The 19,863-nt window shown below is 41.9% G+C and overlaps 1 protein-coding gene across 1 annotated transcript in view; it reads left to right on the top strand.

Moving 5' to 3' along the window:
• Nucleotides 1–269: 269 nt before the first annotated feature.
• The window catches only part of ITIH5 (inter-alpha-trypsin inhibitor heavy chain 5), an 88,998-nt gene continuing 69,404 nt past the window's right edge, over nt 270–19,863 (top strand). Inside the window, exons 1-2 of the mRNA XM_063100702.1 lie at nt 270–374; nt 7,903–7,947. Coding sequence (XP_062956772.1) covers nt 285–374; nt 7,903–7,947 — 135 coding nt within the window. The 5' untranslated portion in view covers nt 270–284. The remainder of the gene's footprint in view (nt 375–7,902; nt 7,948–19,863) is intronic.

The raw sequence follows: 19,863 nt of genomic DNA, 5'->3' as shown, positions 1-19,863 counted from the left end.
CTTAACAAAGTGTCACACAGCATAGGACGGGAGGTCAGGGGAGGGGACTCTCGGGGAGAGCAGAGGTGGTCGGGGCCATGCGCGCAGAGTCTGGCCTTCTCCCTCTGAGGAGGGGGGACCCGGCTAGGACTCCGGAGCGGGGGGCGGGGCCTGGGGCGGGGCCCTGTCGGGGGCGGGGCCCTGGTGTGGGCGGGACCGGAGCGCGTGCCCTGGCCGCCCGAGCCCTGGGCGCTGCCCTGCACGTCCCGCCGGGTCCCAGTGCGGTCCCGCGCTCTCGCCCCGCCATGCTCCTGCTGCTGGGGCTGTGTTTGGCGCTGCCCCTCTGCGCGGGGTCGCAGGAAGAGGAGCGGAGCTGGAGTGACACTTCGGAGCAAGTAAGTGGGAGAGCCGGGGGGAGCCGGGCGCAGCCGCGGTCCCTTCCCTCCTCCTCCCTGGGCCGCGTGGCTTCTGGACAGGCTCCCTGTGGCCGATCCTGGACGCGACGAAGGGAGGCATCACCTCCTCTCGTTTCACAGCGTCCCTTTCTCGAATCTTCTGCCCGGGAGCTTCCCCACCTGTTGGTCACCTGGGGGTCACTTCTGCATCATCCGCGGTGCCTGTCCTACGCCTGCTTCCTGCAGGATTCAGCCCGGGGCTCCAAAGTCCTGCAGAACCAGGTTTTCTTCTTGGCTCCCATTATTGTTGTTAATTTCTGAGATAGAGCCCCAACGTCCCGGAGAAAGACCAATCTGGGAAAAGTTCCAAACTCCTGGAAGCCTCAGTTTTTCCCATCTGAAACCCGGGAGAAACTGACTTTCCCATTGAGTTCTTAATCAGTGGCTCAGCAGTTCAAATGTGGCTCATGGTCGGGTCAGCACCAAGAGCCGAAGGGTCTCAGTTCCTCTGCTGCTATTCCGTGCAGTTGGCAGGGTTTGTGTTTTAAGTGACCTATCTTCACAGGTGAATTACACCTGCGAATATGAAATCGTGACACAACGTCTGGTGAGTGGGAAAACTCTTTGAAAAGTATAAAGCAGGTTCACACAAACGTTGAGACCGTATGTGCAAAATGGCTCTGTCACAATCAGACAGTGCTGTTTACACACATATGAGTTATTTAAATGATATTTGAATCGTTTAGCTTAAAGCATGCTTTTGCACGGTGGGAGGAAGATATAAGCAGGCATCTCCTCTCTGCCCCCTTTCCAGCTCCTTGTTTGGAAGAGCAGATCTGGAAGTCAGAATCTGCCTAAATGTCAGATGGTTATTTTCATGCAGACCCCGTCTTATGAATGTGCTTTTCCATAAAATGGAAGTTGATGGTAATCATCTCTCAGGGTTGTCAGGAGGAATAACCAATAAAAATCCCAGGAGGCTGAGTGGTGGTGTAGGAGATATGCGGGCTTTGGATCCAGGGAGACAGGCTGTTCTCCACTCTGCCATTGACAGTCATGTGTCCTGAGCAAGCCTTCCTTTCCTTGTGGGTCACAGCAGTGAATGTGCCTCTTTTTGAGCACACTTTGAGAATTCATAACTTGTGTTATGAATAACATAACTTGTGTTATGGAGCCGGTTACAGTAAGCAGTCAGTGCAGGGTAGGTGTTTAGTAAGTGGTGAGGGCAGGTACTCGGTATCAGGCTGCTGGGTTTGATTCCTGATTCTGTGACTTACCAGCTCTGTGACCCTGGGCATGTTACTCAGTAACTCAACTTCCTCTTCTGTAAAATGTGAAAAATACTAGGGTTGTGAAGATTGAAGCACTTGAAAGGCACTTGAAACAGTGTGGATGCTTAATGTTAGCTCTTGTTGTTAGGCTTGTGCAGCTTGAACTGCTGAGGGAAGTGATTTAGGGTAAAGATCGTGAAACTATTTTAGGGGGTGGAGAGAGAAGAGTGTGGGCAGGACTGAAACAAAGATTCCGTTGATGAACTGGGAAGACCTATTAAAGCTCTAACATCTCCAAGTCCAAGGAGGCTTAACACTAAACTGTCTTTCATAGAAAAACATGGGGTTGGCCCATTGCAGTGATTTCAGACTGTCTTCAACCCACAGGAATATTTAATTATCTTGAAAATGACTAAATCAGGAAAAAAAAATCCAAGGAAAAAAGCTCTATGAAAATTTGCAATTTTACCTTTTACTCCACTCTATTTTTAAAAAATTTAGTTTTCGTGACATAGGATTTAAGAGCATGGGCTCTAGCACCAGACTTCCTGGGTTCAGATCTTGGCTGTGCACCTGTGTGGGGAGCTATTTAATGATTATGAGCTTCTATCTCTGAATGGGAATGGTGAGATTATGTAATTAAAAGGACTTTGAAGGGTGAAATAATTCATATGCTTAAATCTAAGAACAGAACCTGGGAATTTAGTTATTGCTCCATTCTCAATAATTATGGTCTTCAAAAATATAGGTAAACTTGATTTTTAAAATGCAGTAGGATATGCAAATTTAATGTACTTGAATATGCCTATTAACTTGCAGTGCAATCTTATTTATCTTTATCTTTAATTGGAAATGCACTAATAACACTTAAATCTAAAGTTCCTTCACCCTTTACCCTATAGTGTAGAGACTACTAAAAGCAGTGGTTTTCAATCTTCAGTATATAAAAAGTCATGGGGGTGTGGTGGGGTGGTGTGGGGTGGTGTGGGGTGGCAGTGCTCTTTAAACATTCAGATTTCTGAGTCCCACTCCCATCAATTTAGATCCATTAGGTTTGGGGTGGGGCTCAGATGATTCTGATGCAGGAGATCCATGGACCACAATCCTCTAGGAAATTAATATTAAAAAGGAATTCTCTTGTTTGCCACAGGAAGGTCCACGCAGGGGACCCAACCTGTACAGAGGCTGGATTAGAGACCAGGTATGCTGGCCACCAAAGCCAGGAGCTCTCAGTGAGTCTTCCAAATAGCAAGCCACTTTCAGATTTATAATTTAGTTTAATTTGTTTAAATGCAATTTTTATTTGTAGTTCTCGGCACATACATAATGTTCATTTCATGCTGGTCATAATTAAATCATCTATTGTGGAGATACATTTCTATTGCCCTGATTGGAAATCTTTGGATCTTTAATTTCTTATAAATTCTCACTCAGAACCAAATCTTTGCATTTGGGGGAAAAAAACCCTGGGAATCAAGACAACTGTTTTTTTAAACTCTTAAAAATAAAATTGATAAAAGATGTTGTAAGCAGCAGGCCACTCAGTAAGGTCTCCCTTATGTGCATGGATGTGATTACTGAGATGGAATTCTAAAGTTGAATGGGGAAGGGGGATTTTGTGTGAGAAATTCCAGAGATTTGCTCACTCCCAAACCAGCCATTTCTTGGAGATAGAAAATAAGGGTGGGAGCCTGAGAATTGGTGATGAGTTGTACGTGACTTTGTGTTCCTACCTAGCACTTTTCCTAAAGCCTTGTATGTTCAAATTTAAGGAAATCTTGCTTAATGTGCTGTCAGAATTGCAGCTGAGAATGCCTGCAATGTTTCTGTATCCAGGAAACAGCAGGGTCAATTTAGGAGCACAGGGCCACAGGATGAAGACCTGAGCTTCTTTATTTGGAGTGGGAGTGGTGGGGGGGTGGGGGGCTGGGGGGAGCATCCGGAACAGGCAAAGTCCATTTCTCTGATTTTCCACAGTAAAGAAAAGAAACAGGGTGACTTGCCTAAGGCCAATTGCTTTTTAAAATTTCTAATCTGCCTGGAAATTGTTTGGAATTTTAGCACAAATGTCAAGTTTCTTCTTCCATTACTGAGGTAATAGGCACCCAAATTACAAATGGTTAACAGCTAAACAACTGGCAGCAATGTTACTACAAAGAAAGAAAAATTTTGTGCAGGTGATATAGAATTACCCAAATGAGAATATTTGCAGACAAACTGTTCTCAGTCCAGATGATAAATGGCATCTCAAGTGACTTTCCCACATCTAGCCCTGTATTTCCAACGTCTTTACCCTGTACATGAACATATTGTTTACGGCCTTGTAGCAGATCTCTAAGGTAACTGACTCACTAGCTGCTGGGTCTCGGTTTTGGGATTTCAGAACAGCCTTAGAAGAACGGGGGCCAACTAGTGGATCAATTCCTCAAACAGATGCCTCTAGGCACGTACAGCCCCAGTCAGCAGAAGGCATTTCGCTGAGGCTGGCCTCTGTGTAGCATCTCTTGGGTCTGTGACCTAGAGTCACAGATCCAGTGATACTGCTCAAAAGGAAGAGGAGAAGACAGCAACCCTGCCTTTACGTCTCTCTTTTGTCAACCAGGTCATGAAAGCATCCACACCAACAGGGAATGCACACGCTTTAGAATTAGGCTACGCCCCTCTCCTCCTTTCTCACGTTCTTCCCTATTGATGGAGTCTTGGAATCTTTTAAGGAAAATTTTTCTCCCCCCAATCATGATCCAGTACTGTGATAGATCCTAGGAAAAAAACCCAGAATTCCTATTATTTGTTTACTTATTTATTTTTTTGGCGGCTGGCCAGCTGGTATGGGACCCAAACCCTTGGTATGAGACCGTCATATTATAACAACGTGCTCTAACTGAGCTAACTGGCCAGCCCTCATATTGTTATTAAATTATAAACATTTAAGCAGCACCTGCAGTTTTTTTGTCTATTTGTTTTTGTTTTTGTTTTTTAAACCTATAGTTGCACTAATCAATGATGGGGTAGATGTGGAGATGCTAAACTGCATGGCCTTGATAGTGACATTGCTATATGAAGTTAGATAATTTGGTCCTTCAGTCTTACGCTTTCTCAACTCAGCTATTTCAGCTGCTTTAGATAGCATGGTCTTAATAAATATTGTGGTCTGGACATCTTCTGTTCTGATGCTGGAAAAATAAGCTTGGCTGGGTGGAACCAAAGAATCTTAGTTGAGTCTTTTATTTGGGGTCCCAAGCAAGTTGGTGGAAGCCCTAGGATTACTATTTATAGTAGTTCTCGTCATGATGCTGGAAGTCAGTTACTTTTCTGCCCCTAAACACCATCCCCAGTTTCTTAGAAGGCAATGGGAAAACACTCACACAATAAAAACAGGAATTCCTAACTAAAAACAATGATGATATTTGTTCCATTTCCACTTCCAATCCTAGATGGCACCAAGAATCTGTGCACTGGGAAGTTTTGATTCTGGGTCAATCTGAGTTTAAACTTGGACTGAAGTGTAGCCATAGCGATCCCCTGAGACATCAGATAGTCATCTCAAAAATGAAAAACTGACTTCTCTTGTTCCCTTAAAGCTTGTTTATTTTCTTGCTAAACTTATTTTACAAAGGAAGAAACTTCAAAGAAAATACTTTAGGTCAATCAGAGAACTTAATACCTGAGTGAGGCTGGGCTTTCCTTCCAACTGTAGCTATTTTCAGTAGTCCCCAGCCTATTCCACAATTTTAGGGAGGGGAGGCCTGAGGTGAACCTGCAGTCTCTCATACATCTCACCTCATTTTCGAAATCTGACACCAGCATCCTCATTTGGAGTCAGGGTGGATGCCAACCTAAGTCCTGTGCTATTTCTCTCTATTCTGTGTTCTGTTGAGGAGGGAGCTCTCTGATGGCTTGTAATGGTAGTTTACAATAGTACATATTTTTGAGGGGAGGAGGTTTTTTATCCTTTTGGATAGTTTATCCTAAGATTTTTTTATAGGATAAACTCCATATTTATCCTATAAGGGAGAGAGTGGGGTTAAAACAGTTTCTGTTATGCTTTGAGTTTTCAAAATGGAAAATCTTTATAATTTTTTTCTGCTATGTAAGTAATACATGCCAATTTGTCAAAACCTGAGATAATATAGAAAAGTGAAAGAGACGGATTTCCGCCACCCAAAAGTAACAGCCATGAGCACCTTGGTGGACATTCCACACATAAAAACTTCTATGCTTACAAAAATGGGGTCATGTTAAATATAACATTAAATTTAATCACTTGAAATTGTGCCATGAAAATACCAGTCAGGACAAGTTATGCTGTGGTAACAAAAAGCCCCCAAATATCAATGTAGTAAGTAAAAAACACTGGTTTCTTATACAACGTGCTCATGTTGGGTTGGCATGGGAGCAGCTATGCATATTGTTGTCCTTGTGAACTTGAGCTTGATGGAGCAGCTTCCCCAAACATTGCTAATTATTGTGTGGAGAACTGCACATCTGTAGTTTAATACTTGGACCAGAAGTGACGAACGTTACTTATATTTATTTATAACTTAGTGGCCAGAACTAGTTACATGGCCCCACCTACCCACATAGCGTAATCTCTCTGGCAAAGAGCTAGAAAAATATTTGGGGACCAGCATAGAAGTCTGGTAAAATGAACGTTTATTGACGTAAGTAAATATAGGTCCACATTATTATTTTTCGTAGCTGTGTTGTATTTCATCAATGTGTCATAATATAGTTAACCAAACCTCATTTTAAAGATATTTTACACTGTTTCGAATGAACGGTTGCTTTAAAGGTTGCAAAGAATTTTCTTGTATGTCCATTTTTTTCCTACTGATTTTTCCCCCCTTATGATACTTTTTTATCAGTAGAATTTATAAATTAAAAGACATGCATACTGGTGGGAATGTAAAATGTTACAGCCACTTAAAAAAACCAGTTTGGCAGTTTCTTAAAAAGTTAAGCTTAAATTTGCCATATGACCCAGGAATTCCACTCCTAAGAAAATAAAAACATATCTCCAACACAAAGGGTTGCCTGTGAATGATCATTCAATGTTCATTCAAGTTCTATATTATTCAATAGTCACAAGGTAGAAACAACCCAAATGTCCATCAACTGGTGAATAGATAAACAAAATGTGGTATATCCATACAATGGAATATTACTAAGACATAAAAAGTAAAGAGGTACTAATTGCCATGACATGATGAACCTTGAAAACATTATGCTCAGTGACAAAATCTAAACACAAAAGGCCATATATTATATGATTCCATTTATATGAAATGTACAGAATGGGCAGAACAAAATGACAAAGTAGATTAGTGGTTGGTAAAGGCTGGGGAACAAGAAGAGATTGGTGATGGCTGAACAGGTGCAGGGTTTCACTTTAGGACAATAAAATGTTCTAAATGGATTGTGGTGATGTTTGCACAACTCTGTGTATAGTAAAAAATATTCACTTGTGCACTTTAGTGAGTGAATTGTATTGTATGTACATTACACATCATAAGGCTGTTTTAAAAATATACGTAAAGTTTAGGCATATTTTTCCAATATTTGATCTACATTGTTAAATTGCCCTTCAGAAAGATAATTTTATTACAGCAATTAACAGTTTACACTTCTGTGATTGAAATGGAGATTTGCTAAGAATAAAGTTCAACAACCAACTAAGACTTTTAAATTAGTTCAGAGGGCCTGGTTAATTATTAATATGAATTTTTAAAAAGACTATTTTATCACCTTGCATGTCCGTCCACTGTATGTGGGAAAATATAACAAATCATCCAGAAAAAAAAAGAAAAGAACAGAAAATTTAAGGTAAGCTCACTTTTGCTTCCAGAGCTTCCTGGAGTTTAGAGTTGAATAATGAGCCCATCAGAATAAAGCTAAATACCTTTACTAATTGAAATGGACGCAATAGCAGAGAGCTTAAATACAAGCTCCAAATCAAATGAGACAAAATACAAATATGCTAAGTATCTTTTTGTTCTTGTCATTTCATCCATACTCCTCTAACAGATTTAAGAACTCCCAGGTGACAAGGTGGAGTGACATTATGGGATAAGAGCCAACCATGTCTGAGAGGGAGGAATTCCAGTTCTGGCCTGGAAACAAACACCCTGGTAAAAAGTCAAAACTCCTTTTCAGGATGGACAGACCTCTTGGTGATCGGAATCGATTTTAACCCCCTCATATAATTCATTTAAAAAATGACCTCACAATCATATTTCATGTCTCTTCTCCTTTTGTAGGTTGGACTCAGGGTCCCAAGACAACTCAGGCTGTTGCAAAGGCTGGTAAGTATGTTTGTGGCCCAGTCTATTTATTTTGAATCAGACACCTGCTTTACTTGCCAGTCCTCCAAAGCTTATCAAGTTGCCTGTAGAAGAATTCTAACATGAAACAGTGTAGCTGGTTCTGTTATAAGGCTTTCTTTATGTGGATTTTCCTTTCTGGAAAGAGACATGATTGTTTCAGTAGGATGATAAGGGCAAAGCATGGAGTTTCAAAGACCTCCTTTAAAAAAACAACCCTAAATATAACCTTTAGTTTTTTTTATGACATCCTTACCCAGGAAATAAAGGCTTTGTTGAGAAGTAAACAACTAAGCAACCAAAGAATTCACATTTGTAGATTAGAGTGTCATGTGACCAAAGTCAGGCGAGGCTGTCGATGCATGTCGAAGGCTCATAATATAGTGGAATTTGGGCAAACGTTCAAAAACCCTAAGAGTTTATCTTAAATGATCTCAGTTCTTCCTTACTAGTGTGCATACAGTGATATGCTAAAATGTGGGGACCTTCTCTGGTGAGGCTCTGGTGAGGCATTCATCCAAGCCCTGCCACATCTGGTTGGGGTTTGAGCCAATTCAGATTTCTTATCATTACCAATGTCTCAATCGTTGCTGTATCCTGGGTCAGAGACAAAGGACAATTTATTACTCCCAGTAATAGCAGTAGTCAGAGTATAGCATGTGTGCCCATTTCCATATGGTGATGCAGAGAGGGTCAGATCACATCTACACATGCTGTTGGTTGTATTACATAAGAGGAGCCCTGAGCTTAGGGAACCTGACTCTTCAGTAATGAGCACTGTAGAGCTAGGGCTGGGTCTGGAGCTCACAGACCCCTCGAGCCCATTCACAAACCCTTCACATGCAGGGCTATGAGCTAGGTAACCAGCAAAAAGGTCTTTGGAGCCTTGGTTCAAGTAGGAATAGTCTTTATTCAGCACACACACGTCTAAGAGTTAGGCAGTACAAAGAGAAACTGAGAAACTCCACTATTACCCACAAAGTCCAAAGAAAAACTGAAAACTCAACTGCTACTGGCAAAGTCCAAAGTGAAACTGAGCAGCTGCCAGCAAAGTAAACATGCTCTATTTTTAGACAGAGCTGAAGAACACACACTAGCAACAAAACTGAAAAGATAACATTGGTGCCCATGTGCACTAACGCCGCCCACACACAACTTGTTTACAAGAATGTGCTGCACCATCCCCAACCAGACCTGAGTCAAGGGAGCCTGACCAAACTATTCTATTTTCTCTACAAGCACTAAGCCTGCCTGAGCTTTGCTCCTGGTTTATGAATGATAAGCCAATGTGCCCTCTGCTCTGGAGAGAGATACCACCTGTCGTCTTCCAAGGCTGTTCACTATACATCTTTGAAAAGATGGTTCAGAACAAAGGCAGCTAATGCCTCTGCTCTCAAAATGTGCAGAAGTTCTGGAGACTCATGGTGAATAGTATCCTAGCAATACATGTATACACATATTCATTCACTCATTCCACAGATTTTTCTTTCTTTTTTTTTTTTTTTTGAGTGTCTGCTGCTTGCTCAGCACTGTTCTAGTCATTGGGGATAGAGGAATACCAAAACAGACCAACTACCTTGTCTTTCATAGAGCTTGGATTCTAAAGGGGGCAGGGGTAGATAAAAAAAAAAAAGTAAATAAATAAATTATATTAGTAATTGGGAAAATGACAAGTGCCACAGAAAAATAACACAACAGTGGAAGATGGAGGGACCTTGTATACATTTGCATATATGAGACTTCTGATCATTGCTTTAAAACAATGGGATCATTTAATGGCAGCTAATGTTTATTTTTTATTTTTATTTTTAAGTTTATTTATTAATTTGTTTACATTCTATGCTGTTGTGGAGTAGTTGGGGGAAGGGGAGGGGAAAGGGGAAGGAAATAATGTGGGAAAAGGAGGAAGGAGGAGGGGTGGGGGTGAGGCCTGTGGACCCCCCTCATTCCTGCAGGGGAGACCAGGGGGCTTCCAGCAGTGGCTTGGTCATTGCTAGGCTGGGTACCTATGACAGCTAATGTTTGTGGAATGCTTTCTGTGTGCCAGGCATAGTTATATGTCATAACTCAATTACACTTGTAATAATTCTTTGAGGCATTTTACAGCTGAAAACATAAGGTTCAGAGAGATTGAGTGACTTTCCCAAGATTGCACAGTTGGTAAGAGGTGGCAGAACCAGGATTTGCACCCTGACAACCCAGCTTCTGTGTCCGTGCTCTTAATTTTGATAGATGTTGCCAGATTACTTTTTTTTTCCAGATTACTTTTTGAATATTATTACTACTAATATTATCCATATTAATTTCATTTCTATCAGCAACAATGAGTACACATATTCTTGTGAGCAATCAATATCATTACTGTTTTTGATCTGCCAGTCTCTTAGATAAAAAGTGATAGTTCTTTGTTCCTTTATCTTGCATTTGCCTGACTACTTACAGATTTGGACATTTGTTAGACATTCAGAGTAGTTCTGTGAATTGCTTTTTTCCAGGTCCTTTGTCCATCTTTCCACTGTGTTTTTTATCCCTCTAATGGTCAATTTGTCAGAGATCTTTGTATGTTATATATACCCTGTGTTTTCTGAATTGGAAGATTTCCCCCTAAATCTGTCATTTGTTTATTAACTTTGTTTATGGCATATTTGCCTCATGAATTTTTTTTTAAGTTCCTAAGTAATAAATAACCTTTTTCTTTATAGCCTCTAAGTTTTTGTTCTTGGTTACAAAGATTTTCTTGACCCCTTGGTTTAGAATATTTATATAATCTCTTAGATCTTCTCAGAAGCCTCTTAGAATGTTGAGTTTTCCTTTTACGTGTGTTATAAATTCTTAACATGAACTTTACTTACCCTCCAACCGGTACAAGAACTGCTTTCCAGCAGTAGATGTGGCACATCACTTTCTTGCGTGAATATCTTCGATGACTCTGTGTTGCCTGTAGGATGAACTCCAAGGACATGAAGGGCCCCATGTGATCTGGCTCCTGCCTGCCTCTCAAGTCTCAGTTTACCCTGAGTCTCCTTAACTTGGATGCTTAACCATCTCACACTGGTTGAAATTCTCTGAACACACACACACACACACACACACACACACACACACACACACACACACACCGCACACACACACCACACACACACACACACTATTTACATTTGAAAAGTAGGGATAGCTTTGCATCTGAGTTTCCATGGTGCTTAACAGGTGCTGGCCTGGATTTTCTAAAATGATTCAGTGCTATAGTTTAACCTCCTCACAGCAGGGGCCATGTCTTGGTGGCTCCTTTGTAGTCGCCATTCCAGAATTTGTACCTGGGATTTGTTTTAATCAGGTGTGACATGCAGACATGGAAATGCTTGTCATGAAGGAAGAAGTTTAGACTCACAGATTCGCAGAAACAAGGGCCACGGTACATGACTCAGGGAGGGCCACATGGGAAGTACCAGGGCCGTCAGGAGGCAGAGGGCAGAGTGTGGCCTAGAGAGTCTATTGGGGTTTTTCACGAGAAGGAATGGGCAAGGCAGGATAGGCATGCCGAGCAGGTTTAGGATTGGACAGTTTGAATAGTTTCAGCAGGCTCTTGCCTATAGGAGCTGTCCCTAGTCGTCCAGTAGCTGGCCTTGGGGTGATTTAGGGCAGAGGGAATATTGACTTGCTGTGTGAGTTTGGCAGAGGATACAGCTGGGTTGTGAGCTCTGGATTGGTTGGTCTGTACATCAAGGGAGCACTCACAGGGAGTCATCTGCCACCTCTAGCAATGAGCGAGCCCTGGGAGGGGCAGTCTCTCCAGGGTCAAAGCCCCGAGTGCCAGAGCATCAAGAATAGAGAGAGGAAGAAGATACAGTCAGCACAGCAGGTGGCACGATTCAGGGCATCATTACCTCACTGAGGGCTGGTTATATATGTGTCTGTGTCCCTGTCTCCAGCTCTAACCATCGTGGTGTACCCTTTCATAGAATGGGTTTTTTCCCTTTGTAAAGATGATGATTACATTTTATGTGTCTTCTCCTCTAAATCCAATGAAATGTTGCGAAGAAGAGTGTATTACTGCAAATAGGCAATTCAGAGCTGAGGCCACCTTCTGTCTGCAGAGGAGAGAAATTATGTCCCCAAGCTGCTAAATACGGTCCTCAGGGAAGTGCCCTTGCCTCCTCCTTCACGCGTCGCTGGAGGACGGGGCACGTTCTAAGACACGTGTGCTTCGGTGATCTCATCATCGTGCGAACACCGCAGAGTGTGCCCACACGAACCTGGGTGGCATAGCCCGCCATGCCCCGAGGCTGTGTGGTAGACCCTCTTAATCTTATGGGACCACTGTCGTACATGTCGTCCATCGCTGACTGAAACACCGTGATGTGGCACAACTGTAATAACAACACGGGCTACATTGTTTTCCTTGGAAAGGAGAAGCATTAGATTTGGTAAAGATCTTTGGACCCAGAGTCAGCCAGCTGCTGCTTTCCAGCCTTAACTCCATAAAACAAGGGACAGTGAGGTCAGATGACTCCTCTGGTTCTGTAGCGCCTCCCAGATGACTCCTTCTGATGTTCACTGAAGCAGATAGACCAGGATAAAACAAGAAAAGGTTCCTCTTCTAAGAAGAGGCACTGAGGCCTGAGTTCTGGCAAAAGCGGTCCCAAACATTCCTTAGTTACATTTCCAGATGGCATCCCAAGTAATTCAGGACATCCTCTGGGTGGCTGGATGTGAAGTGACTCACAAGAGTCACACAAAAACCTCTGGTCCCCCGAGTAGCTCATTAAGACACTCCCCGCCTCAAACTGCTTTTCCATCTGTTTTGCCTTTGTAGGAAAAAATAGGGAAGAAATGATGTCACAGGAAGATATTTTTGGTCCCTGATTTTCAAGGTGACATCCCCAAACTAAATTATTACTTAAATATTAATCTGGAAAGTGTGTTCAAGAACTGTGTCCTGGGAAAAATTGAGGCAACTGTTTTCCTTCCTTCTGTGAAAAATTTTCAAAGTTCTCAGCCTGTTTCTTAGTATCATTTCCTGACTATTTTACCTACGTGTCCAATATATGTCTCACAGTGTAACATCCTGTCTAATTAAACTCGTGTATGCATGTTCCAGGAATATGCGATGGTTCATTCCTATTTCCATCTCATTCATATTCTTAGAATGTTCTTTTTATTCTCTTTCACTACTTAAAAATTCTACATATATTATAAAATCTTTTTTTTTATACACACGCAACTTAATTTTTTTAATTTAGCTTTTTCATTATACATGTTTATGGGGTACAGTTTGTTGTTTCAATACATGCATGTATTGTATAATGATCCAATCAGAATAGTTAGCACATCTATCAACTAAACATTTATCATTTCTTTGTGGTTATGACATTCCAGATCCTGTTTTCTGACCATTTTGAAATATACAGTACAATATTATGAGCTATTGTCACCCAAGGGCAGCAGAACTTATTCTTCCAATCCAACTGTAACTTTGTAACTTTCTACCAATCTACCAGCCTTTCCCGTCTCGCTTCCCTTTCCCTGTCTCTGGTAACCACTGTTCTGCTTTCTATTTTTCTTTCTTTTTTTTTTCTATTTTTAATTTACTTTTCTTGATTGACCCATGATAGTTGTATATGTTTATGGAGTACAATATGATATTTGGGTACATTCATACTGTGTGCAGTGATCACATCAGGGTGCTTAGCATATCCATCACCTCAAACATTGGTCACTTCCTTATGTTAGGAACACTTAACATTATCTCAACTAGCTATTCCTAGGTAACATGATACTTTGTTCCTGACTGTAGTCTCCTTATATTACTATAGAACCCTAGATCCCATTTGTCCTCTCTACTATTTTGTGTCCACTGACCACCCTCTCTCCATACGCCTCCCCTGTTCCGTGTCTTCCTGTGCTATTTCAAAACTGCTATCTTCTAGATCAGAAATTCTTTCTTTCTTTTCTTTTTTTTTTAATTTTATTTTCTCGATATACATTGTAGCTGATTATTGCTCCCCATCACCAAAACCTCCCTCCCTTCTCCCTCCCCCCCTCCCCCCCAACAATGTCCTTTCTCTTTGCTTGTCGTATCAACTTCAAGTAATTGTGGTTGTTATATCTTCTTCCCCCCCCCCCCGGTTTTGTGTGTGTGTGTGTGTGTGTGAATTTATATATTAATTTTTAGCTCCCACCAATAAGTGAGAACATGTGGTATTTCTCTTTCTGTGCCTGACTTGTTTCACTTAATATAATTCTCTCGAGGTCCATCCATGTTGTTGCAAATGGCAGTATTTCATTCATTTTTATAGCTGAGTAGTATTCCATTGTGTAGATGTACCACATTTTCCGTATCCACTCATCTGATGATGGACATTTGGGCTGGTTCCAACTCTTGGCTATTGTAAAGAGTGCTGCGATGAACATTGGGGAACAGGTATACGTTCGACTTGATGATTTCCATTCCTCTGGGTATATTCCCAAGAGTGGGATAGCTGGGTCGTATGGTAGATCTATCTGCAATTGTTTGAGGAACCTCCATACCATTTTCCATAGAGGCTGCACCATTTTGCAGTCCCACCAACAATGTATGAGAGTTCCTTTTTCTCCGCAACCTCGCCAGCATTTATCGTTCAGAGTCTTTTGGATTTTAGCCATCCTAACTGGGGTTAGGTGGTATCTCAGTGTATTTTTGATTTGCATTTCCCGGATGCTGAGTGATGTTGAGCATTTTTTCATATGTCTGTTGGCCATTTGTATATCTTCCTTAGAGAAATGCCTACTTAGCTCTTTTGCCCATTTTTTAATTGGGTTGCTTGTTTTCTTCTTGTAAAGTTGTTTGAGTTCCTTGTATATTCTGGATATTAATCCTTTGTCAGATATATATTTTGCAAATATTTTCTCCCACTCTGTTGGTTGTCTTTTAACTCTTTTAATTGTTTCTTTTGCTGTGCAGAAGCTTTTTAGTTTGATATAATCCCATTTGTTTATTTTTCCTTTGGTTGCCCATGCTTTTGGGGTCGTGTTCATGAAGTCTGTGTCCAGTCCTATTTCCTGAAGTGTTTCTCCTATGTTTTCTTTAAGAAGTTTTATTGTTTCAGGGTGTATATTTAAATCCTTAATCCATTTTGAGTTGATTTTAGTATAAGGTGAGAGGTATGGATCTAGTTTCATTCTCCTGCATATGGATATCCAGTTATCCCAGCACCATTTGCTGAAGAGGCAGTCCCTTCCCCAGTGAATAGGCTTGGTGCCTTTGTCAAAGATCAGATGGCAGTAAGTCTGTGGGTTGATTTCTGGATTCTCTATTCTATTCCATTGGTCAGTGTGTCTGTTTTTATGCCAGTTCCATACTGTTTTGGTTATTATAGCTTTGTAGTATAGCTTAAAGTCCGGTAGTGTTATGCCTCCAGCTTTATTTTTTTTGCTCAGCATTGCTTTGGCTATGCGTGGTCTTTTATTGTTCCATATAAATGTCTGGATAGTTTTTTCCATTTCAGAGAAAAATGTCTTTGGAATTTTGATGGGGATTGCATTGAATTTGTATATCACTTTGGGTAGTATGGACATTTTCACTATGTTGATTCTTCCAATCCAAGAGAAATTCTTTCTTCTGCTTGATCTAGTCTGTTGTTGAGATTCTCAGATGTATTTTTACTTCATTCAATGAATTCTTCAATTGCAAGATTTCTGCTTGGTTTTTTAAATGATATATGTCTCTTTGTTGAGTTTTTCATTCAGATTATGAATTGTTTTTCTAATGTCATTGAACTGTTTGTCTGTATTCTCTTGTATCTAAGTCAATTTCCTTAAGATCATTAATTTGAATTCCTTTTGCAGAAAGTTGGCAGTTGCTGATTTTTAGGGATCAGTTACTGGAGCATTATTTTTTTTGGTGATGTCATGTTACCTTGTTTTTTAATGTCTCTTGTTTCCCTGCATTGATATCTGTGCCTCTGCTGGAACAGTCACCTCTTTGGGTTTTGTAGAGTGGCTTACCTAGGGAAAGATTTTCGCCTGCAAATGCGTCTTACAGTGTCAGTTGGGTAGAGTGCAATGGCTTTGTTCAGAGTGGATGCAGTAGTGTAGACTCTGTGTAGTTTGTTCCGCTGTAATCCACTTTCGCTAGGTCTTTAAATGACTCAGTCACCTACGCTCAGGAGGTCTGTGGCAGCAGTGATGCACCTTTGCCAGAGGGAGGAATCCCTGGGTTGGTTCACAGGCTGAGGGTGTGCACATACATACCCTGTGGATCATTCGTCTCAGGAGCTGGCTCACTGGGGATGTGTTTGCTGGATTGATTCTCAGGCTGCGGGTGTGGGCGTATGGCATGTCAGAGTCTGCGACTGCTTTGCCAGTGGCAGGGTCACTGTGCTGTTTCTCTGACCAGTGGTGGGCCCACCAAAGGCATGTCAGCCAAGGTGTTTCTCATTCAGATACGTGTGTGCGCAATGGCTGAGTCTTGGGGGCTGGTGTTCCAGGGGCGTGATGGCTGAACTGTTTCTCTGAGCCAGGGGCATGGGTGCACTTTGTCTCAGCTGAGTGCAGGTCTGCTGGTGGCCCTTATACTGTACACTTCTTGGGGCCTGATGCAAGGTTGGTGGTTCAGGAGCTGCTGAGCTGCTTCTCAGGAAGTGGGCAAGGCCACTAGGCAGTCCTGCAGTGTGGAGGCCAGTCCAGCTTTTTCTGGGACTGTTGGCAAGGATGCTAGGTGGGACCATTCAGGATGGACGCTTCTCTGCAAGGGCATGGATGCACTTTATTTCCACAAGCCTGAGGGCATATTTGTTAGGGCATCTTTGTGAGCTGTTTTTCTGGCTTGGAGGCTCAGGCACACACAACTCAGTCAGCTGGTGGGGGTGGGGATAAGGGGAGTAACAGGAGGTGGTCCACCTGAGGAGGGTCTGCCTGCCTGATCTCCGGCCGGGATGTGGAGGTGTGTCAGTTCAGCAGGACTAGGGTTGGCTTCCCAGAATGCAGAACTAGAGTCACAGCTGCTGTGAGTGAGCCCACGCTTTAAGCTGCCAGGATCAGGGCATTGTAGCCTCTCCTGTGAGTGTGCTGGGACAGGGGCAGAGCCTTAAGGCTGGGAAAGCACCAGGGCTACTGGACCAGGGCAGGGCACACTCCTGTGAAGGCTCTGGTTTCAAGATGCCACCATCCCGCATCTGCTTAGGGGCGGGGCGTGCACAGTTTGTGCTAGTGTGCAGTGTGCGTTTTCTAGGCTGCCCCTCACACTTGGCTGCAGGCTTGTCCTGCCAAAGGATCTGCCAGCCTCTGTGGTGAGGGTGGGGGTTGGTGTGGGTCCTCGCCTGCCTTTCACCACGTGGGAAAATTTCTCCCGTGCCAGATCTAGTGTTGGAGACGTGGTGGCTGAGGCTGTGTGCCTCTCTCTCTCTATGCCACCATCCTGGGCTCCACAGGGATCTCACCAATCTCTTCTGCATGCCTGCACTCTCCCACAAATGCTCCCGTCAATATTCAGCGTCTGTTAGCTGTTCTGGTCTTTTTCTGTGGGAGGAATGTGCCCGGGACACCCCTAGTCTGCTGTCTTGCCCCATCTCTCCCCTTTTCTTACTGTTACAGACCTCACTGATTTATCTTTCTTCTCAACTCTGGAAGGTCTTTATTTATCTATCTGTCTATCTGTCTGTCTATCTATCTGTCTGTCTCTCTGTCTGTCTGTCTGTCTGTCTGTCTATCACCTATCTATCTGTCTGTCTATCTGTCTATCTCTGTATATCTCCCTCCATATATCTTCTGATGTTGCCTTACATTTCTTCCCAACCTGATTATAAGTGTCTTGAGAGAAGGAACCATGTGTAATATTTCTTCTTAAACCTTCATAGAATTTAGTCTGTAATAGTACTTCATAAACACTAGTTTATTATATTTTTTGGGGGATACCATATTTTTCTTTAATTGTTTAAGGTTCAAAAAATTCAATTCCACAAAGTTTTTTTAGGTTTTTCTCTGTGCTGAGAGCTGTGGGTAGAAGAAGACGACGATGAAGAAGTCATTGTCTTGGTTCTTGTTTTCCACGTGTTATAGTCTAGTAGGGGCAGGGGTAAGGGAATGGGTAACTGGGGAAGGGGAGGTTGATTTGCACATATTGATTCTAGTAGATTCTAGACTGAGTGTGCTGTAGAGGAAGGGCAGGCTATGGCATGTGACAGCAGGGGCTCATGGAAAATAGTAGCTGGCAGAAGCAGAAAAGCTAAAATGGTTTCTTGAAACTTTTTTTCAGCCTGTCTCTTGGGCCCATTAACTATGCTTCGTATTTGTATTCTTGATGCAACATTATGGAAAATTCTACCACATGAGTAATATTAATTTAGCCATAAGAAGATAATGTAATAAACAATATTTGTCAGGTGTTTTCTAATTTTTACATTTAATTAAAAAAATCTAAGAGCCATGTAACTTGAGATCTCTTTCTAAAACACAACAATCAGTAAAGATAAATAAATGACTAATATCAGGGCTTTATCCATTTTAATAGTTTAGACCAGGGTGGCAAACTTTTTCTTAAAAGAACAGTTAGTAGATATTTTAGGCTTTGCAGACTGTACAGTCTCTGTCACAACAATATAATTGCTCAGTCACTCTGCCATTGTAGCCCAGAAACAACCAGACAGAACGTAAAGGAATGCATGTGGTGGTGATCCAATCAAACTTTATTTACAAAACCATGTGGTCTGCCTGCCATAGTTTGCCCAACCCTGGTGTTGATGAATTAGAAAGCAGGGGCATCTGAAGGGAGTTTCAATCAATAATGAAGAATAATTATAGAGGGTTGATGGGCAATGGGGGACTAGTTAATTAAAATTTAATGCATCCATAAAATGTAATACTATGTAGCTATTTAAGAAAGAACAAGGCACATCTTTTGTTCAGTGCCAGGGTGCGTTTTCCAAAGATGGCAGCACTCGGACCCTCAACTCCTCCCACAGGGACAGGGCCTGTGCCCTCTGGCTTTGAAGTTGAGTGTGCTTTTGTGATGGTTTTGACCAATAGAGTAAGAGGGAAGAAATGCTCTGTGATGTTTGAGGTTAGGGCATAAAATGATATATAGCTTTCACCTTGCTGTTGGGAAAGCTACCAGGTGAGCAGAGAAGTCTCTAGCTACCACATGGACTGATGTGTAAGGTAGCTCATACTGTGAGTTAGCCCACCTTGCCCGTTTGGAAGGACCACCCAGAGGGGCGCTGGGACAATGTGAGACAGAGAGATGAGCAGCACTGAGCTGCTTCGTTAACCACTGTGCCAGCTCCAGCCACCACCTGACTGCAGAGGGCCAGGCCTACCAGCCAAGCCCTTCTGGAATTCTTGATCCACAAAAACCATGTTGTTTTAAGCCACTAGGTTTTAAAGTGATTTGTTATGCAGCATGAGATCACTGGAACGTAAACAGATAAAGAAAGATGAACAAACTGTATCATTAGGTGAAATTAAAGCAAATTGGTACAGTATGTAGTTATGGGAGGACATACCCAAAACTCTTCAATATTGTCTCTAGGGAATAGAACTGTGATCCAGGCTGCAAGGAGATTCTTAATTTTCAGTTTATATTCAATGTAATTTGAAGTTTTTGCCATGTGCATATGTTACTTGGTAATTTTTAAAAAACTAGTTTAAATTTTAAATAAAGTGGTGAATAGAAAGCTAGAATTTTCTGAGTTCACAGGATTTTTTTTATTTTTTATTTTTTTGCATTGATTCCTATTTACGTTCTGTTGCTTCTGTAGAAATCAGAGCCGTGTGCAGGGGTATTTTAGACCCTCCACATATACACAAGAGCACAGCTATGGACCATTTCTTATATATCAGCTCAGATTTGGATAAAATAGTACATTTAATCATGAATGATTTAGGAAGAAAACCTGTTTCTAGAAATAACACAAATCAAAGTAA

This window comes from Cynocephalus volans, chromosome 6 (genome assembly GCF_027409185.1).
Source record: "Cynocephalus volans isolate mCynVol1 chromosome 6, mCynVol1.pri, whole genome shotgun sequence".
Classification (NCBI taxonomy): domain Eukaryota; kingdom Metazoa; phylum Chordata; class Mammalia; order Dermoptera; family Cynocephalidae; genus Cynocephalus; species Cynocephalus volans.
Note: the sequence above shows the minus strand (reverse complement) of the source record. Positions and strands in the feature narration are given on the sequence as shown.